This window comes from Hemitrygon akajei, chromosome 26, assembly GCF_048418815.1.
Source record: "Hemitrygon akajei chromosome 26, sHemAka1.3, whole genome shotgun sequence".
NCBI classification, from domain to species: domain Eukaryota; kingdom Metazoa; phylum Chordata; class Chondrichthyes; order Myliobatiformes; family Dasyatidae; genus Hemitrygon; species Hemitrygon akajei.
The window spans coordinates 39,641,717-39,669,284 of record NC_133149.1 but is presented as its reverse complement, the minus strand read 5'-3'; the positions used below and the strand labels follow the sequence as shown (position 1 = coordinate 39,669,284).

General features: G+C 41.2%; 1 protein-coding gene across 23 annotated transcripts in view; it reads right to left on the bottom strand.

Moving 5' to 3' along the window:
• phldb1b (pleckstrin homology-like domain, family B, member 1b) overlaps positions 1-27,568 on the bottom strand; it is a 395,372-nt gene that overhangs the window by 132,668 nt on the left and 235,136 nt on the right. For 22 of the 23 annotated variants that reach the window (XR_012096380.1, XM_073029929.1, XM_073029941.1 and 19 more), the window contains one exon: positions 21,622-21,744. Coding sequence is in view for 21 of the 23 variants with exons in the window: in XM_073029929.1 (XP_072886030.1) it covers positions 21,622-21,744 (123 nt within the window). In the remaining 2 variants the exon portion in view is untranslated. Of the gene's footprint in view, positions 1-8,290; positions 8,424-21,621; positions 21,745-27,568 lie in introns of those variants that run through there. The other variant, XM_073029950.1, reaches the window with a different exon arrangement.

Below are 27,568 nucleotides of genomic sequence, written 5' to 3'. Positions count from 1 at the left end.
CTCTGTTCGAAAAGGACGCCTCTCTATTCTCTGGCTGCGTCCTCTGGTCTAAGACTCTCCCACCGTAGGAAACATCCTCTCCACATCCACTCTATCAAGGCCTTTCACCATTCGATAGGTTTCAATGAGATCACCCCTCAATCTTCTGAATTCTAGGCCCAAAGCCATCAACTGCTCTTCATATGACAAGCTATTCAATCCTGAAATAATTTTTGTGAACTTCCTTTGAACCCTCTCCAGTTTCAGCACATCCTTTCTAAGATAAGGGGCCCAAACTGCTCACAATGCTCCAAGTGAGGTCTCACCAATGCTTTATAAAGTCTCAACATCACATCCTTGCTTTTATATTCTAGTCCTCTTGAAATGAATGCTAACATCACATGTGCCTTCCTCACCACGGACTCAACCTGCAAATTAACCTTTAGGGAATCCTGCACAAGGACTCCCAAATCCCTTTGCATCTCAGTTTTTATTTTGTATTTTCTCTCCATTTAGAAAATAGTCAATCCTTTCATTTCTTCTACCAAAGTGCATGACCATACACTTCCCAACACTGTATTCCACCTGCCATTTCTTTTCCCTTTCTCCTAATCTGTCTAATTCCTTCTATAGCCTCCCTGTTTTATCAAAACTACCTGTCTCTCCACCTACCTTCGTATCATCTGCAAACTTTGCAACAAAGCCATCAATTACATTTTCCAAATCATTGACAAAAACATAAAAAGAATTGGTCCCAACACAGAACCCTGTGGAACACTACTAGTCACTGGTGGGCAACCAGAAAAGGCTCCCTTTATTCTCATCCTTTGCCTCCTGCCAATCAGCCACAACTTTATCCATGCTAGAATATTTCCAGTAATACCATGGGCTCATTGCTTGTTAAGCAGGCTCATGTGTGGCACCTAGTCAAAGGCCTTCTGAAAATCCAAGTACACAACATCTTCGTCTATCTTGCTTGTTATTTCTTCAAAGAATTCCAATGGATTTGTCAGGCAAGATTTTCCCTTGAGGAAACCATGCTGACTACGGCCTATTTTATCATGTGCCTCCAAGTACCCTGAGACCTCATCCTTAATAATCAACTTCAACCTCTTCCCAACCACTGAAGTCAGACTAACTGGCCTATAGTTTCCTTTCTTCTGCCTCTCTCTTTACTTGAAGAGCGATATGACATTTGCAATTTTCCAGTTTTCTGGAACCATTCCAAAATCTAGTGATTCTTGAAAGATCATTACTAACGCCTCCACAATCTCTTCAGCCACCTCTTTCAGAATCCCCGGGTGTGCACCATCTGGTCCAGGTGACTTCTCTGCCTTCAGATCTTTCAGTTTCCCAAGAACCTTGTCCCTAGTAATGGTAATTTCACGTACTTCATGACCCCTGACACCTGGAACTGCCACCATACTGCTAGTGTCTTGCACCATGAAGACTGATGCAAAATACTTATTCAGTTTGTCCTCCATTTCATTGTTCCCCTATTACTACATCTCCAGCATCATTTTCCAGTTATTCAATATCCACTCTCACCTCTCTTTTCCTCTTTATGTATCTGAAGAAACTTTTGGTATCCTCTTTAATATTACTTTCGTATTCCATCTTTACCTTCTTAATTACTTTTTTTGTTGTCTTTTATGTTGTCTTTGACTTCTCTTATTAGCCATAGTTGACCTTTTACTAAATGGCTGGACTTCTTTTTAACAAGTGGTAGACGATTGTCATGCAGGTGAGAAACTGCTAGAGAATTCAGCAGTCTGGTGAACAAGGAGGCAATTGGGGGAGAGAGAGGACTCTGACTTGGTTTTGATGACACTTTTGGTTGTGACCTTGGGAGGGAGAGTACGGCGCCAGCTGAGACATGAGCTGGGAAGTCACCATGGTAACAGTTCAGAGTGGTTGAGCTAACGGACGGCTGGAATTTCAAATGGAATATAAAAAGTTGAGGCTTTAGGTCTGATAACGGCAGAGGAGAATTGCGGAAGCTACCCGAGAAACCACTGGTGGAGTTTAAGACCACCACGAGGGTGGAGGCCACGGACCGATTAACTTTGACCCGTGATTACCAGTGTGGGTAAGAGCTTGCCTGTGGGGGTCTGCTGGTGGTGAACCTGTGCCATGGGTTAGTAGACCATTCCCTAGAAGGGGCTCTGTCCGTCTGTGTCTGTGTGGGGTTCACACGAAGTGACTCTAAAGACTTCGGAAGCAAGAACAACTAAAGCTGCCAATGTGAACATCAACTCAATTAACTCTCTCTCTCCATCAATTCAACACGACGTAACACAAAGTGAACTGAACTGCTTAAACTTACCTGACACCGTAAGACTGATATCTACCTCCGGGACTATTATCTTTGTATCCACACACACACATTTACGGAGATATATATATAGTTTATAACCTGTATTGTATTATCCGGTTTTAATGATATTAATTCATAGTAGTAATAAATATAGTCTTAATTTATAGTAAACCAGACTCCAAGCGTGTTCCATTTCTGCCGGTCCTTTTCAACTTGTCACGGGATTCGTGACACGATGAAGAGTGGGAAGGTTGGGACTGACGCTGAGGCTGACTCCAGCACAACCAACTACTCTTTCCCTATAACTCCTTCCAGTTTTACAACCCTCTAAGACCTCTGACTCCCACTTCCCCATCGGCATTGTCTCTCCACTGATGGCCTGGCCTTCAGCTGCTCGGCCCCTCCATCAGCCTCTTCAAGAAATTCTACTACTCTGTCAAAGTTTTGGTGCTCTGGTTTTCGTGCCCTTTCTTGAGTCTATGGCTATTTACTGTAAAATACTTTGGACCATTTCAGAGGCACTATGTAAATACACGTTGGTATTTGAATGCAATTGAATCACATATTCCATTCGACATTTAATTTGTTTCAGCTTGCTGACTCATACTGCAAGACTGCATCACCCAGTTAGAGAAACAATCACCGGGTTCTTTTAATCTTTATTCTGCCCATAATCTGGAAATGTTTCCAGTTTTATTAAATAAAAATGAATGAGATCAGTAATACTGGAATGGTACCAGAGCTCCTGCTTGCTCTTTGCTCCATCATTAAGCCCACAGCTCAGAGTTAATTGGATGTTGCCAAGATAACAGAGAGAAATGTTATCCTCTGTAACAAGGGAGATGTCATTTAAACTTTTAAAGGATAAACACTGGTTTGTGTTTGGATGGCCTTTGCAATCACAAGTTATTTTGTCAAATTTTGATTTGATATTGGTACTTTTAAAGGTGGCCTCATCTGCTTTTGTACTTTCTTTGCATTTTGATTCCGCATTCACCTGGCCTAAAGTAGTCAGGAAAATCAGACACGCGCATCTTGGGTCGTGGCCAGTGACAACGACAATTTGTATTTCTCTTGATGTTGAAAATTTCAAATTAAATACAAAAGTTGCTGGAAATACTCAACAGGTCAGGCAGCATCTGTGAAAAGAGTCATTCATCAGAACTGGTGAAGGGTCTTTGACCTGACCACTTAAGTGTTTCCCACATTTTCTACTTTTATTAATGTATTTATATAATGTTACAACTTGAATAATTGTTCCAAGGCTCTTGATAAGAGCGCTACTCAAAAATATTGACGTCATGTCACATGAAAAGGTATTAGCAAAGGTAAACAAAGGCTTGGCTAAAGAAATATGTTTTAAGCAGTGGAAGAGATAGGAGGTGGAGAAAGGGAGATGTTCAGGAAGGAAATTGCAGAACGTTGGATAGATTCAACTGAAGAGTGTGGTGAAGAATTGAATGACCTTGTAGAAATAGGAAAGAGCAGATCTGAAGGCAAGGATGAAAAATGTATAATTAAACCATTACTTTTGTTGGTTTAAGTCAGGAAGAGAGTGAAGTGAACACAGGCATGCTGAGTGAACACAACTTCAAGGGAATTGGGAATGGGTGGCAGAATTTCGGATGAATGAGGAGGCTGCCCAGGAGTATGCTGAGATAATAACATCTTGATTTGAATGAAGGCTTAAGCAACAAATAAATTAAGTAGGGTGGAATTGGTTGGGTGATTTTATGGAAAGGAAAACTGACCATCTTGGTGACTGCATGGATGACTTGACTGAAGCATCTCACCTACTATCTCTCCCAGGCAAAATTCTCCATTAAGGTAACATTTCTCTTCTGGCTCATCCATTTAGTGCCTTCCTTACACAGCTGTATTTTGCAACCCCCTTGGTTACTGCCTACACTACATAGAGTAATACAGCATAGAAACTTGTCCATGCCAATCATAATGGTCTATATCGGCTAGTGGCATTTGCCTGCTTCATCATTTGCCTGTAAAAAGAAGTCACAAACCTGGGTGTAATCCTTGATTAAGATTTGAATTTTAAATCCTACAATAAGAATGTGACCAGGGCTGCATTTCTACACTTATTGCAAAGGTACATTCTGTCATATAATGAAGCTGAAAAACTAATTCACCCCTTTATATCAAATCGTCTAGATTACTGCAATGCACTTTTTACTGGCCTTCCAAAGCAATCTAATGACAAACTTCAACTCATTCAGAATGCTGCTGCTAGATTTTAACCTAAACCAGGATGAGGGAACAGATCACTCCCGTACTAGCTACTCTGCAACGGCTTCCTGTATCTTTTAGAATGGACTTTAAAGTTCTCTTACTTGTTTTTAAAGTTCTTAATGGTCTGGGACCAGAGTACATAACAGAATTGTTTACATTATATAATCCTGCTCGAGCTCTCAGGTCTTCTTCCACCAGTCTCTTAAATTTAAATGACTCTCTCAAAAGATAATTGGCAGGTCAGTTTTATTGAACTATGCTCCTAAACTGTGGAATTCAATATCTAAGACTATAAGCGACACAGACTCAGTGGACACATTTAAATACCAGCTCAAAACTTATTTATTTAACCTTGCTTTTAACTAACATCTTTCTGTCTTTTATTTCCATGTTTGGCCTTTATCCCATTGTACTTTGAACTACATCATCTGCATAAAAAGCGTTCGAGCTTTCCTGTTCATACACCTGCCCATTTGTACCGGCCGATGCTGCAGTGCTGCGTTCACACGGGCCTCAAGGTGACTGGTCCCGGGTTTGAATCCAGCCGGCTCCTTGCATGCTTTCCACCTGTGCTGGGTTGAGCTTCAAGCTAGTAACTTGTTCTCATAAAAAATGACAAAATACTCAAGATTGCTGCCCGATGAGCCACAAGGCACAGAGAGGAATAGCAACAACCTGTCCAAGTGCCTCTTATGTTCTATAGTTGATTCCAGATTCAAACCACTTGATTGAAGTTTCTTATGATCACACATTAATATTTCACCAAGTTAAATTTTTCTCACTATGTTTCTTTGGGTTTTTATCAAGTATTCAAATATATTTATAAATGACATTACTTAGAATGGCTAACACTTCAGATGCTTAAGTAAGACAGAAGCTGCATTCCCTGGAGAAGGACATCCAACTGACAAGATAGCATCACAAAATTTCCCCGAGCAATACAACTGACAAAATGCATTGCCATATCTTTTTTGATGAAAGTTTCAGAGACAGAACAAGGATAAAGATATCAGGGTGTGGCTGTCCCTCAATAGCTACTCAAATGCTTCTTGTTTTGAGGGGATAATATTCATTTCACATGACTTCATGATGCTCATGGTCAATCCTGTAATTGTCAACCCTTCTCGGTGCATGGCACGCCCCTGCCTGTGCCAAATGTGCACATGTTCAAGATCCAATCCACACACTTGAGTAGAGATCTGACTGACCAAGCTGAAGGAGTCCGGCTTTGTTGGAGGCACTTGCTCACTTGCTTGGCCATGTGATATATCCTGTAGTTCCATCTAATGTGGATGGAACTATGGGATATGTTACCTGGCCAAGCAAGTGACCAAATTATGCAGAGTCCTCTACTAATGTTGAGGCAGGGGATTTCTGGGCAATATCCAACCTATAAACAAGCCCAATCGAACAGATTATCAAATGGATTTGAACGATTATTGCTGGAGCTTGCATTTTGCAACTTGGTTCCTATGATTCACTCAATACAGTTACCCCTTTGAACTTCTTGTGTTTGTAAAAGGCACTTTCCCTTTCTTCCTACTTCATTCTAAGTATATGCTTACTTAATCAAGCACCAGCTGGCATTATATGCCACCTGCAGTTCTCCTATCCATTCAATGGCCCTGCTGAGACCTCCAAAGAATTATTATGAGGTGTCAGTGTTGTCTTTCCCAGAGATGCAAGTGTAGGGACATCTGCTTCCACCAATGTGATGACATTTTATGTGTTTGCAGTACTGCATAGAAATAGCAGTAAGCCATTCAGACCCTTAAACCTCTTCTAGCATTGTTAATTTCTTATTCATATTTATTTGCAGGACACGTGTCACTGACAAGGTTAGAATTTCCGTGGGTTTTCCCCGCTGCTCCGGTTTCCTCCCACAGTTCAAAGATGTACTGGGTAGATTAATTGGTCATTGCAAATTCTCCCATGATTCTCCCACGTGTTAAATCAGGGTTATTGGGGGTTGCTAGGTAATGAGGCTTGAAGGGCTGGAAGGCCTACTCTGCACTGTATCTCTAAATAAATTTGTTTCCCATCCTAATTCCTCTTGAACTATTTGGCTTTCTAGATCATTACTGGGGTAGTTACACATAGGTCAATCTAGGTAAAGATGGCTTAGGTGACTCAGATAGGTTTTAGGATGGCTTTTAGTACAATCCAGCCATTCAATATTCATCATTGCTACCTTAATATTATAGATTTGTTTAATTAGCGACATTAATGGTGACATACTTTATTAGATACATCTACACCTGCTTGTTAATGCAAGTATCTAATCAGCCAATTACGTGGTAGCAACTCCATGCATAAAAGCATGCAGACATGGTCAAGAGTTTCAGCGGTTGTTCAGACCAAACACCAGAATTGGGAAGGAATGTGATCAAAGTGGCTCTGACTCTGGAATGAGTGTTGGTGCCAGACAGGGTGGTCTGAGTATCCCAGAAACTGCTGACCTCCTGGGATTTTTACACACAACAGTCTCTAGAGTTTACAGAGAATGGTGTGAAAAATAAATAAAAAAACATCCAGTGAGTGGCAGTTCTGTGGGCAAAAACACCTTGTAGATGAGAGTGGCCAGAGGAGAATGGCCAGACTGGTTCAAGCTGACAGGAAGGTGACAGTAACTCAAATAACCACACGTTACAAACAGTGGTGTGCAGAAGAGCATCTCTGAACACACAACACATCGAACCTTGAAGTGTACAGGCTACAGCAGCAGAAAACTACAGACATACACCCAGTACAGGAGGAATCTAAGAATATGATAACTGAGTGTATATCTTAAATCTACTTCACACTGGCCCTATTTTTCCAATGACATTTACGGTATTAATAAAACTTACAACAATTGCCTTTAAATAAAGGTATGTTTTAAAATGGAGGAACCGCCTATTTATTCCAGAAGCAGGACATGAAGAAGAGTCAGCGAATTCATGCCCATGTCTCGGTCATTACTTAAACCAACATTGAAAGCAGATAATCCGGTTATGTATAATATTGTTATTTTTGGTAGCTTTATGTATACAAAGTGGCTGTCAAGGTTCTTATATCACAACAGTGGGCACACTTCAAGAGTATTTTAATTGGCAGTAAAACACTTGGGGTATCCTGAGATTATAAGAAACACCGGCAATTCTTCTTTATAAAATTACAGACCCTTTAAACTCTTCCCATTCAGTGGGGAACAAAAAGATCCAGCACTATTATTACAGTTATTAGGACATTTAACTGATAAAACCCTGTGGATTTAGCCAGACTGGAACAGCACTCATTAACTCTCTTGGAATCAAAATGATTCAAACAGCAGCTAAAATCTGATAGGTGCAACAAGTAAAAACAAGTATACATATATCATAGCTCAGAACCTACTCTCTTTATTTACTCAATCCCTTAATAATTCTTTTAAAGTCCAGGGAATAAACTCTCGTTGTAACAATCAATATACAAGTCTCAAGAAACTAAAGCATTATCTGTCTTAAAGATTTCTAAGTCTCAAATATCCAGCTGTCGCAAGTTAATGAAACTAGGAACATATTCCCTGGATGGTTTATTAAATCTATTCAATGCAGTTGGAAAAGCAGTTATGGATTAAAAAGAAAAGCAGCAACAACCCTTTAACTTACTTTGTTCCTCTGACTGGCATCTCTCCTGGTGTGTTTAGAGACAATGGGCTTTGGCTTTGATCAGGTTTATCTCAGAGGTAATAAAGTAACATAGCCCTTTAATTGCATTAATCGGACTCACCAGCTCGCCCAGTAATAGCTGCTTCTCACCAGATAGCCAGCCGAGGTAATGATCGCAGCAGGGTAGAGACAAGATGCCGACCCATCTCTCTTTAAACAGTGGCAGAGAGTTTCCCTGGAGCAATATCACCGGTGGATTTCTCTTCCACAACCAACCCCATGACACCCCCCCCACCCCTTCTCCAAACCCAACCAACAAAACCCTCCCCTCAAGAAGCAGGCTGAGGCACCAGCTGCATGCCTACAAGCACGAAGGGGAGGCAGGAAACAGCCTGTTTCTATGGAAGTGTTTGCATGAGCAATCGTTTGAGGGCAGGATTGAAAGCAATCTTGTGTGTCTGTGTAATTTCTTTTAAAGAAAACTAATACATTACCTTGTTTGGACAGGTCCATAGTGGTTAGAATAGGGCAAATCAAACAAGCTGTTTATGTTTCTATCAATGTCTAACTATGATTATAAGGTGATAGAGCCTTACTTAATCGTAGTTTGTGAGTCCCCCACCTTTATTCTGTACCTTTGTTTTTGACTGAAGGCATTAACTCCTTGTTGGACCCCAGCTAAATGCAACATCTTTCTTTATTCCTCTGTGAAATTTAGATAGAACTATACTGTATAGGAGAAGGCTGTTTAGTCAGTCTTGCCTGTGGCACACCTTACAAAGAATTATTTAATTAGTCCCACTGCCTCGTCCTTCCCCTGTGGCTCTGCGATGAATTTCTTTTCCAAGTATTTTTCCAGTATCCTTTTGAATGTTTGAGTGTGTGTTCACCACCCTTTCAGGCAGCAAGTTCCAGATCATAACAACCTGATATGTAACAATTTTGATCTAATCTCCCTCTATTTATTTTGTTAATAATTACAAATCTATGCCCTCTGGTTACTAAACATCCTGCCAGCAAAAACAGATTTTCCTTATTTAGACCCTTCAAACTCCTCAGAAGTTTTACGTGTCCCCATTAAGCCTCAAAAACAGAAGAGATTCTGCTGTTTCTGCCCTTTACCTCTTCCACGTATCCCCTCCCAGCTTCTTCCTTCATCCTGTCCCCTGCACCCCCCCCCCCACCTTTGCCTTCACCTGGTCTCACCTATCACCTGCCAACTTGTACTCCTTACTCTCCCCCACCTTCTTATTCTGGTTTCTGCCTCCTTCCTTTGAAGTTCTAATGAAGGCTCTCCACCAAAAATGTCAACTATGTATTCCCCTTCATAGATGCTGCCTGACCTGTTGAGTTCCTCTAGCACTTTGTGTGTCCATTAAACTTTTTCTTTGCTCTAAGAAGAACAATCCCAGCTTCTGAACACAAGTTCTTCACCTGCACTTCCATTCAGGATTCCTTCAGGCATGTGAGCTCCTTTCATCTGACCTCAGCTATCATTGGCAGAAGTACTAAAAAGTTTGGAGCTCCATCTTATGACTTCCTCCTATATTTTTCTTTCATCTCTTGAAATTCGTTCATTTGTATTCCACCTCCATATTGATAATAGAGCAAAGGGCATGACAAGGCACAGAAGAAGTCATGGGGGTCCACGACAATCAAGGAAGACCCCAGTAGTGACGACCACTTGTACCATTAGACCCGGACTTCTGAAATCAAGAGAGTGGAACTGCCCCAATGCAATGGCTTTTCCACTTTAAAAGCTCTCCCACAGGTCTCCTGTCATTGTCGGACATGATAGACCACCATCACCCACTTATAATGTTCAGGATCCCACGTGCTTTATTTTACACACCTGTCATGTCAGCTTTGGATGACATTCATTCCAATCCACTACTATCCTTAGTCAACATTAAACCTCCTGCAGGATCACTGAACAATAAAGAAAATCACTATCCAAGCAAAAAATGCATCATAATGCTTAAATTTTGCCCCAGGTCACATCAACTATCTCAGTTCAGATTCAGCATTGAACCTGGGCTCTCTTACAGCTCATTTCCATGCTGACCAGAACAGCGAGAAAAACTCTTTTAGGAAGCTTTCTTACACAGAGATTATTTTATGCAATTATCTTCAATGGGTTTGTTATATACCTAAGAATTTGATTTTACACTGGGTCTGCCTGTCCCTGTTGCAAACCTCAGGGTAATTGAAGGGAATATCCTGCACTGACTCGTCTCCAGTAGGACAGTGTAAGTAATACCTTTGTCATTGTGTTCAACACCTGGATGTTCCCTTCACTGTCAACTCTGCTACCCAGAGAGAGTTGCAAGTTTAGGACTGGGATGATCTCATGATGGCTATTTTGTTGTTACCACCCTAGCGAAGGGAGGAGGTGGGAATTACACCTGTAAATGGGTGCATTAATCTAAAATTGATTTTGGACTGTTGGGGCAGAGCAGTCTGTGATCAACACAAACTCCCATGTTATGTACTGCAATAAAATGCCTCTATTCATGATGAGTAATACAACACAAAATGCTGGAGGAACTCAGTAGATCAGGCAGCATCGATGGAAAAGAGTAAATTCCAGGCTAGAAAAATTAGATAAGAAGTCAGGGTAAGAAGTGGGGTGGGAGGGGAAGAAGTACAAGGTAGCAGGTAATAGGTGAAACTGGGAGAGGGGGAGGGGTGAAGTAAAGAGTTGGGAAGTCAATTGGTGAAAGAGATAAAGGGCTGGAGAAAAGGGAATCTGATAGGAGAGAATATAAGACCATGGAAGAAAGAAAAGGGGAGGAGCACCGAAGGGAGGTGATGGGCAGGTAAAGAGATAAGGTGAGAGAGGGAAAAGGGGATGGGGAATGGTGAAGGGGGAGATGCAATTACCAGAAGTTCGAGAAATCCATCTTCATGCCATCAGGTTGCAGGCTACCCAGACAGAATATAAGGTGTTTCCCCTCCAACCTAAGTGTGGATTTATTGCGGCAGTAGAGGAGGCCATGGACTGGCATGGGCCCACCTTCTTACTCTACTTCTCATCTCTTTTTTCACCAGTCCTGATGAAGGATCTTGGCCCAAAATATTGAATATTTACTCTTTCCATAGATGGCAAGTATGACCTTGTGGCCATCTCTGAAACTTGGCTAAAGGATGACTGCCATTGGGAGCTGAACATCCAAGGATATACAATATATCATAAAGATAAGTTAGTAGGTAGAGGAGGTAGTGTGGCTCTGTGTGTAAGAAATAATATTAAATCATTGGAAAGAGATGACATAAGATTGGAAGGTGTAGAGTCCCTATAAGTTGAGTTAAGAAATGACAAGGGTAAGAGGACCCTAATGGTAGTTGTACACAGGCCTCCAAACAGCAGCCGGGATGTAGATTACAAATTACAACAGGAGATAGAAAAGACATGTCAGAAGAACAATGTCATGATCATCGTTGGGGATTTTAACATGAAAGTGGATTGGGAAAACCAGGTCAGTACTGGACTGTGGTGAACTACATATACCTGTCTGGACACGCCCCCTGCTGACTGCTCCTGTGGCCCCTCCCACTGACCGTGGCTCCTCCCACAGACCCCGGTATAAAGGCGATTGAGGCCTGAGCCCGGCCCTCAGTCTCCAGGATGTAGTATGGTGGTCAACTACTGCTTGTTCTTTCTTCCAGTCAATAAAAGCCGATATCTCGCTTTCACGTCTCAGAGAGAGTTATTGATGGTGCATCATGGACCTAGAGAGAATTTGTAGAATGTCTAAGGAATGGCTTTTTAGAACAGCTTGTTGTTGAGCTCACTAGGGGATTGGCTCTGCTGGATTGGGTGTAATGCAATGATCTAGAGGTGGTAAGAGAGCTTAAGGTTAAGGAACCCTTAGGGAAGAGTGATCACAATATGATCGAGTTCATATTGAAATTTGAGAGGGAAAAAATAAAACCCAATGTGTCGGTAGTTCAGTGGAATAAAGGAAATTACAATGTCATGAGAGGGGAACTGGCCGAAGTTGACTGGAAAGGGACATTAGCAGGAAGGACAGCAGAGCAGCAATGGCTGGAGTTTCTGCGAAAAATGAGGGAAGTGCAAGACAGATATATTCCAAATAAGAAGAAATTTTTGAATATAAAAGCTAAAGAGAGGGCATACCAGGAAGTCAGAGCTAGTGGGAAGATAGAGGATTGGGAAGCTTTTAAAAACTTGCAGAAGGAAACTAAGAAGGTCATTAGGAAGGAAAAGATGAATTATGAAAAGAAGCTGGCAACTAATATCAAAGAAGATACTAAAACCTTTTTTAAGTATATAAAGGGTAAACGAGAGTCAAGGCTAGATATAGGACCAATACAAAATGACGCCGGAGATATTGTAATGAGAGATGCAGAGATGGCAGAGGAACTGAAAGTGTATTTTGCATTGGTCTTCACAGTGGAAGTCATCTGCAGTATACCGGACATTCAAGAGTGTCAGGGAAGTGAAGTTTGTGCAGTGAAAATTACAACTGAGAAGGTGTTCAGGAAGCTTAATGGTCTGAGGGTGGGCAAATCTCCTGGACCTGATGGAATGCACCCTTGGGTTCTGAAGGAAGTAGCTGGAGAGATTGCGGAAGCATTAACAATGATCTTTCGAGAATCGATAGACTCTGGCATTGTACCGGATGACTGGAAAATTGCAAATGTTACTCTGCTATTTAAGAAGGGTGGGAGGTAGCAGAAAGGAAACTATAGACTTGTTAGCCTGACATCAGTGGTTGGGAAGTTGTTGGAATCGAATGCTAGAGATGAGATTACGGAATACCTGGAGGCACATGACAAGATAGGCCAAATCCAGCATGGTTTCCTGAAAGGAAAATCCTGCCTGACAAACCTACTACAATTCTTTGAGGAAATTACAAGCAGGGTAGACAAAGGAGATGCAGTAGATGTGGTGTACTTGGATTTTCAGAAGGCCTTTGACAAGTTGCCGCACATGAGGCTGCTTAGCAAGAGCCCATGGAATTACAGGGAAGTTACTAGCATGGTTGGAGCATTGGCTGGTCGGCAGAAAATAGAGAGTGGGAATGAAGGGATCCTTTTCTGTCTGGCTGCTGATTATCAGTGGAGTTCCACAGGGGTCAGAGTTGGGACCGCTGCTTTTTACGATGCATTTCAATGATTTAGACTATGGTATTAATGGACTTGTGGCTAAATTTGCCGGTGATACAAAGATAGGTGGAGCAGCAGGTAGTGTTGAAGAAATAGAGAACCTGCAAAGAGACTTAGATAGTTTAGGGAAATGGGCAAAGAAGTGGCAAATGAAATACAATGTTGAAAAGTGTATGCACTTCGGTGGAAGAAATAAATGGGCAGACTATTATTTTGATGGGGAAAGAATTCAAAATGCAGAGATGCAAAGGGACTTGGGAGTCCTTGTGCAATATACCCTAAAGGTTAACCTCCAGGTTGAGTCGGTTGTGAAGAAGGCGAATGCAATGTTGGTATTCATTTCTAGAGGGATAGAATATAAGAGCAGGGATGTGATGTTGAGGCTCCATAAGGCACTCGTGAGACCACACTTGGAGTATTGTGTGCAGTTTTGGGCTCCTGATTTTAGAAAGGATATACTGACATTGGAGAGGGTTCAGAGAAGATTCACGAGAATGATTCCAGGAATGAAAGGGTTACCGTATGAGGAACGTCTGGCAGCTCTTGGGCTGTATTCCCTGGAGTTCAGGAGAATGAGGGGGGATCTCATAGAAACATTCCGCATGTTAAAAGGCCTGAACAGATTAGATATGGCAAAGTTATTTCCCATGGTAGGGGATTCTAGGACAAGCGGGCATGACTTCAGGATTGAAGGACGTCCATTTAGAACTGAGATGCGGAGAAATTACTTTAGTCAGAGGGTGGTAAATCTGTGGAATTTGTTGCCACGAGCGACTATGGAGGCCAAGTCATTGGGTGCATTTAAGGCAGAGATAGATTGGTTCTTGATTAGCCAGGGCATCAAAGGGTATGGGGTGAAGGCAGGGGAGTGGGGATGACTGGAGGAATTGGATCAGCCCATGACTGAATGGCGGAGCAGACTCAATAGGCCGAATGGCCTACTTCTGCTCCTATATCTTACGATCTTATGCTGCCTGGCCTGCTGAGTTCCTCCCAGCATTTGGTGCTTATTACTCTGATTTCCGGCACCCTTGTAGATCTTCCCTTGTTTCTATTCATAATGACACAGTCAGTTTATTTGTTAAGACTGTGGCAAACATGGAAATTGCCATTACTGTATTAAACGTACTTGGGGGGGGGGGGGGTTGATTGTTGTCAATGAAACACAATTGGGGGTAAGCAAATTTGCCAGACCAGTTGATTTAGTAGAGAGCTTTGTTTGGGATGAACTTTACCAACTGAGTTACAGCGATAGATGTGATATTGATTAGAACTGACTACTGAATCTCAAATACAGCACTCTTGGAGGTGAGAAGCACCATTTTATGGAAAAGATTGCATGAACCCTGGCTGCTCCCATTTCTCTTATTACGTGAACTATGACATTGTTATGTTACACCCCAGTCCAATGGAACTAAATCCTTATCAAGGTCTTTTTGGTTTCCTGTTTATGAGTTCTGAACTTTCTTTGTCCTTGCAAACATTAGGAAGGTATTGCAAATAAAATGATGTAAGAATCCTCTTCCTGCTACCCAAACTGACCATACAACATAGGAGCAGAATTAGGCCATTTGGCCCATCAAATCTGCTCCACCATTCCATCATGACTGATTTCTATCCCTCTCAACCCCATTCTCCTGCCCTTTCCCTATAACCTTTGATACCCTTACTGATCAAGAACTACCAACCTCCGCTTTAAATATGTACCCATTGACTTGACCGCCACAGCCATCTGTAGCAATAAATTCTACAGATTCACCACCTTTTGGCAAAACAAATCCCTCCTCATCTCTGTTCTAAGGGGACGTCCTTCTTTTCTGAGGCTGTGCCCTCCTGTCCTAGACTCCCCCACTATAGGAAACATTTTCTCCACATCCACTCTATCTAAGTCCTTCAATAATCAAGCAACTCACACAAAATACTGGAGGAACTCAGCTGGCCAGGCACATCTATGGAAAAAAGTACAGTCAATGTTTCGGGCCGAGACCCTTTGGCAGGACTGGAGGAAATATTATGAGGGGTAGATTTAAAACGTGGGGGAGAGGAGAGAGAAACACCAGGTGATGGGCGAGGGATGAAGTAAAGAGCTGGGAAGTTGATTGGTGAAAGAAACACAGGGCTGGAGAAGGGGGAATCTGATAGGAGAGGACAGAAGGCCCTGGAAGAAAGAAAAGGGGGGAGGAGCGCCAGAGGGAGGTGATGGATGAGCAAGGAGATAAGGTGAGAGAGGGAAAAGGGGATGGGGAATGGTGAAGGAAAGGGGAGGGGTGCATTGGCTTCCTGATCCCCCTTCAATAGGTTTTAATGAGATACCCCCTCATTCTTCTAAACTCCTGCAAGTACAGGCCCAAAGCCATCAAACGATCAAACAGTATTGCTATTGGTGTTAGTTTATTATTGTCACATGTACCGAGATAGTGAAAAACTCATCTTGTATACTGTTCCTACAGATCAAATCATTACACAGTGCACTGAGGTAGAACGAGGTAAAACAATAACAACATGGAATAAAGTGTAATGGCTACAGAGAAAGTGCAGTGCAGGTGGTCAATAAAGAGCAAAATCATAAGGAAGTAGATTGAGGTCAAGCATCGATCATATTTGCCTTCCTTGTAAATCTCACTGTGGCAGAAACAACAGTGTGCAGTTCCAAAGGTTATCTCTCAGGTCACTCCTGAACACTTTATAGTCAATAATTCTGAGGTGTTGTTATTGCTCCAGCATAGAGAGGCCTGCAACTGGTTTCTGCACAGCTAACACTTCCAAATACCAACGAGCTACAATCCAGATTAGCTTTTATCCAGTGCTGCTAGTCATAAGCAAAACACATGAGAGAAAGCAAGTGCATTTATTCAAAGTAGTGACACTGGATGTCTTTAAGCTCCTGAGATGTTAGATGGGATCTTGGCTGCTAGGTATCACATTCCATTCCATTGTAACACAGATCCATGTACAGTAGGCCTGGAAGAAATATTGTGAGCCTTCAAGTGGACATTGAATCCACACTGATTCATGGTTGACCCAGTCCCAATCTCAAGCAGTTGACAGAGATGTGAGCTGTGGAATGGCAGGATGATGGTGCGGTCTCAGCGATATGAAGTAAATAACATTACTTCTGGATGAAGGGTCCTAATGAAAGATCGCAGCTTACTAAGTTCCTTCAGCATTTTGTGTGTGTTGCTCTGGATTTCCAGCATCTGCAGAATCTCTTGTGTTTACGATTTGCTGCTCCAGTGCAAAGTCTCTTTGATGGATGTCTATCCTGAAGAAATTTAAATCTTCTCTTCAATGGGAGTTCACTGAGACCCTCTCTCACTGCGTCACCTTGTGATTTGTGATGCCCTCCAACTCTTCGACCATGTACTCACCCAGACTCACAACCACAGCCATACCTTTCACTTCACAAACACAAGCGTTATCTTATGCATTTATATTTATTGTGTGTTTTTATGATTATTATCATTGTGTTCTTTTTACTTTGTGTTTTTTTGTGCTGCATTGGATTCAGAGTAACAATTATTTTGTTCTCCTTACACTAGTGTACCAGAAATGACATTAACCATCTTGAATTAAACAATCTGAAACTCAGCAGGTCAGGCAGCATTTATGGAAATATATCAACAATCGACAATTTGGGCTGAAACCCTTCATCAGGACTGGAAAGGAGGGAGGAAGAAGCCAAAATCTTTCACTTGTCAGCTTGTACTTCTTCCCCTCATCCTACCTTCTTATTCTGGCTTCTTCCCCCTTCCTTTCCAGTCCTGATGAAGGGTCTCAGCCCAAAACATCGATTGTTTATTCCCCTGCTGCCTGACCTGCCAAGTTCCTCCTGTATTATGTGTGTGTTACTTTCATAATTTGTATTTTGTTTATCACAGTACTGGCATGCTGCACCAGTTCCATCATAAATAAATCTTAGACAAGGTCTTTTTGATATCCTGTTCACGTGTTCTAGGCTTTGCTTATCCTTGCAAGCGTCACGAAGGCACAGAAAATAAAACGATACAAAACTGTTTCTCAAGGAAAAAGAAGTTGGCTGAAATTGAGAACTATTACATTGCTTAATTGAATGCTAGACCTATTATTATCTATTCTTTCATGAGACAAGTGAAGTATTGTATAGGGGTGGTCTGAAAAATATCAGTGACATCATAAACCAGGACTAAAATAAGTCTTTCAATCCTGTTTAGAGAGACATTGATGATGGTGAGAAGTTTCAACACTCTCATTGTTGACCAACTCCTGAACTGAACATGGCTGCTTCTGTCCCTTTCCCAGCAAGATAGGTCCATACCACTGAGGAGGGAAGACTAGGAAAGACTGAGCTTTTAGAGGCAGCTGTACAGAAGTGACGAGAACAACAAAAGTTCAATCTTTCTGTAAAAAGGAGCACAAATTCCGCTACCGAGCCATTTGTATTGATTAGAGTTACAAAGTGTGTCATATTCCATAATATTTACATTTAACTATTTTTGATGGTAAATGTTCCTCATCTGTCAACAGATACTGATGTTAAGATTATTAGGATCTCAAGTTGAAATCTCCCCTTTTCTGATTGACTTTGAAGATTTATACTGCAAACTGTGTAACTGCATTGTCCAACTGGGAAACGACATTAATTACTCAGACTGTGAGATCAGATAAGAGTTGTCTGTTCTGAAATTATTTGCAGTGGCATGTAATATAAATCCATTGAGTTCTATGGGTGGCTGCGTAGCTTGTGATCTGACAGTTTGAGATCGCAAGGCCGCAATAAATTTATTACTGTCATGGTCTATTAGAGATCCTTCATCCCTGCTCCTGACAAGCCTGCTATGATGTTGCCATGGAATTGACCAGTGCTTATAGTTTTTGTTCCTTATGACCCAACTTCTACCATTCAGTTCCTTTCTAACATTCTGTTTAATGCAATAAGACCAGAAACATTATGTTCAAATGCAAGGTTGGGTCTCAGGGCAGGGATGAAGCTATTGCGTTTGGTACCGGAAATTCCTTCCAACTCTGTCCACTCACCTGAGGGTTTTTTTTTAAATGGTGAGTGTCTTTTGTATTTACATATATATTTATATTTATTGTGTTTTTTAATGCAGCATTAGATCTGGAGTAACAATCATTTCATTCTCTTTTACACTTGTTAACTGAAGAATGACATTAAACAATCTTGAATCTTGAGTCTTGAGAGGAGCGCTGTCCTTGGGAACAGGATTTTATCCCAGATGAGATGAAATGGTTAATGTGACAACAGAAGCCCAGTGATTTTGCAGTTACTCACCTCTCAGTGTCAGTGCTGTCATGTGGAATAAATAACACCTTCATCTGCATCTCTTACTTCCTGCTGGAAACATTCAACCAATATCTAATGACCACAACTCTTTCAGTCGCCAGGGACAATGTTGAATGTCCCTGTATTTTCAGATGTCTGCATCAGATCACAATTATTCCAATATCCTGAGTAAACATTATCTTACTGCTGAGCTCCCTTCTGTTCAAACAAGCTGGGTAGGGTGGTAGTCAGCTATCAGGGAAACAGCAGGATATTTATTACGCAGATGTTACTGGGAAATATCAGGTCAATTTCCTTTTGTGTATTCTTCTTTCCCTCCCTTACTTTTGCCTAATTTTCAGCGAGGACCAGTTTCCCATTTCTAGTTTCAGATCAATTAGCTGGTTTCATAGAACATAGAACAGTACAGTACAGGCCCTTTGACCCACAATGGTGTGCCAACCTTTTAACCTACTCTAAGATCAATCTAACACTTCCCTCCCCTCCATTTTGCTATCATCTATGGGTCTATATAAGAGTCTCTTAAATATCCCTAGTGTATCCACCTCTGCCACTATCCCTAGCAGGACATTCCACGCACCTACCACTCTCTGTGTAAAGAGCTTACCTCTGACATTGTCCCCAATACTTTCATCTAAATGCCTTAAAATTATGTCATTTCCACCCTGGGAAAAAAATCCACTCGATCTATCTCTCTTATCACCTTGTGTACCTTTATCAAGTTGCTTCTCATCCTCCTTCGCTCGAAAGAGAAAAGCCATAGCTCACACAATCTATCTTCATAAGGCATGCCCTCTAGTCCAGGCATCTGCAGGTAAATCTCCTCTGTACTCTCTTTAAACCTTCCACATCCTTCCTGCAATGAGGCAACCAGAACTGAGCATAATATTCCAAGTGTGGTCTAACCAGAGTTTTATGGAGCAGCAACATTACTTTGTGGCTCTTCAACTGAATCCCCCGACTAATGAAGGCCAACGCACCAGATACCTTCTTAACCACCCCATCAACTTGTGCGGCAACTTTGAGGGATCTATGGATGTGAACCCCAAGATCCCTGCGTTCCTCCACACTGCTAAGAATCCTGTCATTTACCCTGTATCCTGCCTTCGAATTTGACCTTTAACACTTTTCTGGGTTGAACTCTATTTGCAACTTCTCAGTCTTGCTCTGCATCATTTACACTATTAGTAGAGTTTCAGAGTGCAAGGAAGTGTCAAAATACAATAAAAAGCCCCTTCCAGTGTATATTTTAAAATTCAGGAGGGTATGCACTAAATAGGCTACCAACAAAGTTACAACTAGATTCTGTTTTAGAAGACAAAGACCAACCTGCTGGTTGAGTTGAATGGTAAACTATATCTTTCATATATCCATGCACTAAAATGTGATCCCAATACTGTTTCTCATGGTGAGACCAGAGTGGACGTTTTGTTTTATCTATCTCATAACTACATTTCAATTTACCTACTGGAGTTCACTTGCTTATGAACAGGGACAAACTCCCCAGCCTTTTTCGCATCTTCTCTCAAACAATACCCAAACTTACTGTTGAGTCAGTCCCCTTGGTCAAATTCAAATATTTCACCATAGCACAGTGGTTTAAGCAGGAGCCCACGCATGGCATAGTTTAGCACTAATGAGAAATAAGCATCATAATGTGTAAGTGGTCAAGCAATGGGTGCCACGGAAGCATAGCGTTAGCGTGACACTATTACAGCATAGGGCGTTGGAGTTCGGAGTTCAATCCTGTACACCCTCCCCATAAGATGAGTGGGTTTTCTTCAGGCGCTCCAGTTTCCTCTCACAGTCTAAAGATGTACCAGTTAGTAGGTTAATTGGTCATTGTAAATTGTCGTGTGATTAGGTTCGTGTGAATCAGGATTTTTTGGGGATTGCTAGGCGGCACGACCCGCAGGGCTGGAGGGGCCTACTCCGCGCTGTATCTCCAAATAAATAAAAAATAAATAAATGGAAAAAGCTTCACCGTCACTTTTTTTTATCCCCCTGCCCCACTTCCTGCAGTGTTTTTTTACTCAATTATTTCCAAGCAAGTAAAAGGCTTGACATCTGTGATGAGCAACAAAACTGTCTCATGACATTATATTGCAATACTAAGGAAGTAGACACTGACAACAAAAAAAGTCACTTCTGACCTTTTCAGACATGGACGAAACATTACTAACGCACGGAGATCACACCAAGAAAGAAATGCTCATGAGTGTCACAGTAAGGAGCAAAAGAAAAAAAATGACAGATTATTTCACAGATCATCTTCAGCTCCAGTATAATAGCATAAAACCGAATGGTTACTGGGACAATTCAGAGATAAATGTCATAGGGCAGGTATAGCACTTAACTCAGCTGGTCAATATATCAATGTGGGGGGGTCAAGATTATATTAAGATCTGCCATGATCTTATTAAATACTGGACAGATTGAAGGCTTTAAGTAGCTTAATTCATACGTTCATATCCCAGTGTCCAGAGTTCATGAGCCTCCTCCCATCCTATAACACATCCTATCAATAAATCTTCTCCTTATCCCTTCTCTCTTTGATTTTTTCTAGCTTTCCTTCAAAGTAACCACATACAGTATAGGCAGACAATAAATATAAAACCAGAAGATTACTTACTCGAATAGATATCAGTCAACCAGTTGACTTTTTGTTCAGTGCAATCCTACTGATACCAACTTTTTATTGCAAAATTATTCTTTATTTCAGATTCTGCCTTTTGAACTCTCTGTCTCTGGGTTACTAGTGTAGATCTTTGGATAACAAGTTCATTAACATAATCTGCATTTCAATTAGTGAGTAAGTAGAAACCTTCACACCTCTGTCCTATTTTCACAAGGCCCGGTGCTTATCCACATCTCTAAAGACCAACAATGAACCTGTTGCTGAATTAAACACGCAATAAATCATACCAGGCAATAACTTTGCCTAATAATGATACAGATGGGATACTTGACATCTGTCTGGCTGCTACAAACCTATACACCTCAACATAGAATAATGCACGGTGATGACACTATACCTGAAGAACGGCCATAGGTCACTGCAGAGTTTTGGTTCCCGGACATCATGCTCTTCATTTTGTGAGCCTCAGCTGGATGGTTGAAGCGAAAAAATGTTGATTGCCCAAGGCAGAGCATGCACCCTGTAAGGAGAAAGCAAAAGGTGCATTGATTTATCTTCCCTGCAATTTTTCTGAGAACTTTATTAAAATAAAGCAGCAGAAGAAACTGGTCAATTAACTGAAACACCAGCCTTTGTGTATGACAGTCAGCGCCGATTAACTGGACTCATTCATCAACCATACTTTATTTACTTGTGCACAAGGAGAACAGCATGACCCCTATCACCAGACTGAAGTAAGTCTGAACAGAGGAATGCTATTTTTACACAAAATTGACAACCAGTTACGGGTATTGACCAGTTAGTAAATGTGTATGTTTGAATTCCTTGTTTGCAAGACCAATCATCATTCACAATACAAGTGTTAAAAGTCAATAGAAGCTACAAGCTAACAACTGACCATATTTTGAAGTTAGTAATGTAATTGTTCCTTAATTGCTGTGTGTGTGTTTCGCATCTTTCTATTACATTCTTTACTCCAGTAAGCAAAATAGCTTCAGTAATACAAAGGGAAATATGGTCCTCAAAGCTCATTCTTGCCGATGTTGTCTGCACTCTGTCTGGATATTATGTTAACTTTTGTCTTACCACAACTTCCACAAGACAGGTCAAAGGTCTTTACAGCACACCAGCAAAACAACACATCGAAATGATTATGCATCGTAACTAAACAAGCAACTCCAGCACACTGCTCCCTGTTTAACTATGATATAGACCTTTGCTTACTGGGGATTACTGTAGGGACTGATATGTATATATCGTAAAAATTGTGGAGACTGGACCATGTTTATTAAGGAATATCATGTGCTAATTAGGGAATATAAGGAATGGCATTTGTTTACTGGGGAGATTCATAGGTATAGATCCACATTTTCTGGACAATATCATAGTAGGAGGTTTGTGTTTAATTGGAAACGTTAAAGGGGCAGGCCTGTGTTTATTGGGAGATGTTAAATGGGCAGGCCTGTGTTTATTGGGAGATGTTAAAGGGGCAGGCCTGTGTTTATTGGGAGATGTTAAATGGGCAGGCCTGTGTTTATTGGGAGATGTTAAAGGGGCAGGCCTGTGTTTATTGGGAGATGTTAAAGGGGCAGGCCTGTGTTTATGAGGAATATCACAGTTGTGTGTTTATTTTAACAATGACAACATCAGACTGTTCACATTTTGAAATCAATTGAACTCACTTCTAAAGAGCTACATGCCACAGATCAGACTTTAGATGAGGATAAGCAATTTGCAGGAGGAATGATTAGGGTTCTTCCCAGGACCCTAGATGCTTAGTTACACTGGTGGAGCACATCCCCAGAGGTGTGAACATTCACATTGTTTTTCATAGAGTTATAGCACACTACAGCACAGAAGCAGGCCCACCTACTCCATGTCGAATGATTATTCTGTCCCATCAACCTGCACCTGGACCATAACCCCTCCCACGTCTCTCCCATCCATGTAGCTATCCAACGTCTCTTAACATATGAGGAGTGTTTGATGGCTCTGGGCCTGTACTTGCTGGAGTTTAGAAGGATGGGGGGGGGGGGATCTCACTGAAACCTATCAAATAATGAAAGTCCTAGAAACAGTGGAAATAGAGTGGATATTTCCTATGTTGGGGGAGTCTCAGACCAGAAGACTCAGCCTCAGAATAGAAGCACTTCCCTTTAGAACAGAGATAAAGACAAAATCCTTTAGCCAGTGTGTGGAATTCATTGCCATAGACAGCCGTGGAGAACAAGTCATTGGGTATATTTAAAATGGAGGTTGATAGGTTCTTGATTAGTTAAGGTGTCAAAGATTACAGGGAGAAGGCAAGAGTATGGGGTTGAGAGCGATAATAAATTAGTCATGATTGAATGGCAGAGAAGACTCGATGGGCCAAATGGACTAATTCTGCTCTTACATCTCATGGTCTAAATGCTGAAATCAAACCCACATCCACCACTTCTGCTGGTAACTTGTTCCACGCTCTCTCCATCCTCTGAGTGAAGAAGTTCCCTGACTGACGTCACAATTTATATTCCTATTGAGAGCTCACAATCGACATCAGAAGAGCTTTTGAAAGGAGTGCCAGATGTGATTCAAAATAATGAATGAAAATGTTCCAGTGTTTTATTACAACACTCAGGGACATACACAATTAAATTAAACACTTTATAGTGGCATTAATTTTTTTCACAGTTTGAAGAGCTGGTTCCAATTCCATCATTCTGAAAATATCACTCCAGCTCCATATTAAACGAGCACCAGTCTTCACACTTGAGCAACCTCTCTCTCTCTCCACACACAGTTTCTTGCTCACTGTTAAAAGACTATTAAATAGTTCTCTAGTATGATAAGCCGGACTCTTGACCTCACAATCCACCTTGTTATGATTTGCATCTTATTATATATCTGTCCTCTGTAGCTGCTATGAGGCATTGATAAAGTGGGCATCTCCTGCACTGCTGGGGTAGCATCAATGTTGGGGCACACGGCTGATTGATTTTAGAAATGTTTGGAGAAAAGCAAGAGAGGACTAAGGAGTAAAAAAAGCAGCCTTATGCAATTGAATGATGTGAGTTTGTTACATTATACTTTTTGGATATTGCAAATATCCAGACTGATAAAGGGGTTAGCCATTTTATGATGGCCGATGGAATCTTGCTATGCACAAAACAGTTGTTACATTGTGTGACAACAGTCATTATATTTCATATTTTTTTGAGTAATCTTGTCCATTTAGCTCTTCAAAGGTCTTTTAAGAAGCCTAGGTTGGAGGGTCCATCAATGCAAATCTCACTTTCCGTTTTTAATTCAATGTTTTTCTCATGTGGACTTCTTCAATCTGCAAGCATATCAGAAACAAGCTCAGACATGTTCATATTTGTGGTTGTTATAGCCTTAGCCAGAAGCTAGAGAGGATGGTGGAAGTGGGGGAGACGAAAGGAAGAGGTCTGAAGATCAAAGTCTTCGCCATTTGTATAAGTGCAAATCAGCTTAAAGCTGTAGCAAACCGAAGATTACTAACAGTTCCGCTCCCGTGCAAAAATCAGACAAAACTTTTCCATTTATGTGAATGTTATAGTTGGGTTTAACAGTCCTGTTACAATGACTAGTTGCCAACTTAACAGATCAAAGCTGGGAGATTTGCTAAAAAAGCTAACCTCATTTTTATCTAATGTTCAGCACCTTGTCCAGACAAATCTTGCTGTGGTGCACACTCTTTCTCAGAAACAAATTACAAAGGAGAACTAACAGTTTCATAACATTTTTCACAACCTGGAGCAGTCTTAAAAGACTACAGCAATCAATTTACCTCAAAAGAATCTCAAAATCCTGAAGGCTGCTACAGAAATACAAGCCTTTCACAGCTGTCCTGTACTGTCTTCTAATGCCTTTGAGTCTTATTCAAGGTTAATTATGGTTTTCAATGCCAAGTTTTTTAATACAGTACTGTAAATACTTTGAAAAACAAATCTGGCTTGCATTTCTTGATATGTTGAAGTGGTTCAGAGTGTTTAGAAGTCCTGTTTGAGACAGAACCTTGCACTGTGCCTCAGCTGCTGGGCTAAAACAGAAGCCACAAGATTATACAAACTGAAATTCTCCTGGCTGGCTTCCTATCCTCCACCATCCACAGACGGCTACTGAACCAAACCATTGCTTCTCTTGTGCTCTCCCAAGCCAAGCTCTGCACACTCACTCATGATGCTCCACGTATCTGGAATAACTTTCCAGAAGATCTGAAGTCTGCCTCATCTTTAAGCTCTTTTAAATTGAGGCTTAAAACTTTTCTTTTCAATGTTACTTTTAATTAGAATCTCCTGCACTGTAACTTCAATTTATCAGATCTATTTTATGTGATTTTACTCTCTTGTATATTGTCTGAAATTTAATGTTTGATTTTTATATCTTGTTCCATGCAAAGCACTTTGAACTGCCTTCTGTTTGAAAAGTGCTACACAAATAATCTTGCTTGCTTGGTGTTTGCAGAGCTCTTTGTTCCAGTTTCCTCTAAATGCCTAAATTTAAAGACCATAAGACAGAGAAGCAGAATTAGGCCATTTGGCCCAACAAGACTGCTTTGCCATTTGACCATGGCTGAATTATTTTCTCTCTCAACCCTGTTATTCTGCCTTTTTGTTGTAAACTTTGACACCCTTGCTAATCAAGGACCTATCAACCTCTGCCTTAAATATACCCAATAATTTGACCTCCACAGCTGTCTGTGGCAATCAGTTCCAGAGTCATAAAGCACAGAAACAGGGCCTTCAGCCCAACTCATCCGTGCCAACCGATATGCTAGTGTCACTTGACCACGTCTAGCCCACATCCTTCTTTTTTCCTATACATATACCTGTCCAAATGTTTAAAAATTATTGTACCTGACTCAACCATCTCTTCAAGCAATTCACCCCCTACACACAATGACAGCATTGCTTATAAATTTCTCCCAATCATTCCTCTAGACACTCATCCACTCTCCATGACCCACAGTTGACAGATGAGTTGTCAGCTCACCCAGCTGGCATCCTACGTGATCCTTTCATTAAACTGAAGGAGCAGTGACAGGTTCCAATTCAGATTCATCTATTTATCATGTGCACACTGAAAGATATCATGAAATTGTCCCGTAATTAGGTTAGAGTTAATCGGGTTTGTCACGGGTTGCTGGGGTGGTGTGGCTCAAAGGGCCAGAAGGCCTGTAAGCTTAAATTTTTTTAAATACATCTTTTGCATTAACAACCTAAGAATGTGCTGGGGGCAGCCAACAAGTGTTGCCACACATTCTGGCACCAATATAGCATGCCCACAATTACCATGAACAAATTCATTAAATTTGTCCTCTGCTCCTCTGGTCTTTCTCTGCCTTAAAATCACCACATTCGTACAAGTAACTGTTGTGGCTGTCAGCACAAGGACAAACTGGACTGAAGGTATGCAAAAGTGCCTTTGAGCTCGGTACCTACTAGCAACTGATCAAAATCTTGGTTCACCTTTTGAGTAGTTTTTTTAATATCTCTTCCCAATTCAAAATAAATTGAAGTGCCATCAAAATAAATACCAGATTTGAAATAACCCGGCTAGTGTTGTTAACTTATTCCAGAGGTGCCTGTGACCTGAAAAACACCAGATGGTAATGAATAAAACATTTAACACTCAACACAAACTGTCTGTGTCAGATTGGTGTCCCCCCTGCTAATCTATGTTTACAATGGACCAGGAATTGTATTACCACTAGCTACAGAAATCATTGTCATACACAGAAACAGACTCTTCATCCCACCATATCTATACTATTCCCAATCACCTAACCAGGGGTATTTATGATAAACTATCTTTATTTGAGGGGGGAGAGATTACAGTAGCCTGACCGAAATCGCTGAGGCAAAGAGATACTTCCCTTACTTTCCACCACTCATTGCCATTTCCTTGGAGAGGTGTCAGCTGACTTAAATTGACACCAAACCATAAATCTGAATTACACTGAATCGTGACTGTGGTGTGACTTTGGTTTAACAGGGTCACAAGGAGGAAAACACTTTAAATTGAATCTTACATTTTCACTGAGTACAGAGGTAGAACGTCCTAGTGCCTGTTCTTTGTTGACACTGAGATGATCGTCCATTGACGTGATTAATTTTTAACTAACTTCTTCCTGATGGCAGCAGCGAGAAGAGAAGAGAACATGGCCTGGGTGGTGGGCGTCCTTGATATTGGATGCTGCTTTTCCATGCTATCACTCCGTGTAGATGTGCTCAGTGGTGGGGAGGGCTTTGCCTGTGATGGACTGGGCTGTATTCACAGCATTTTGTAGGCTTTTCCACTCCTGGTCATCAGTGTTTCCATATCAGGCCATGATGCAACCA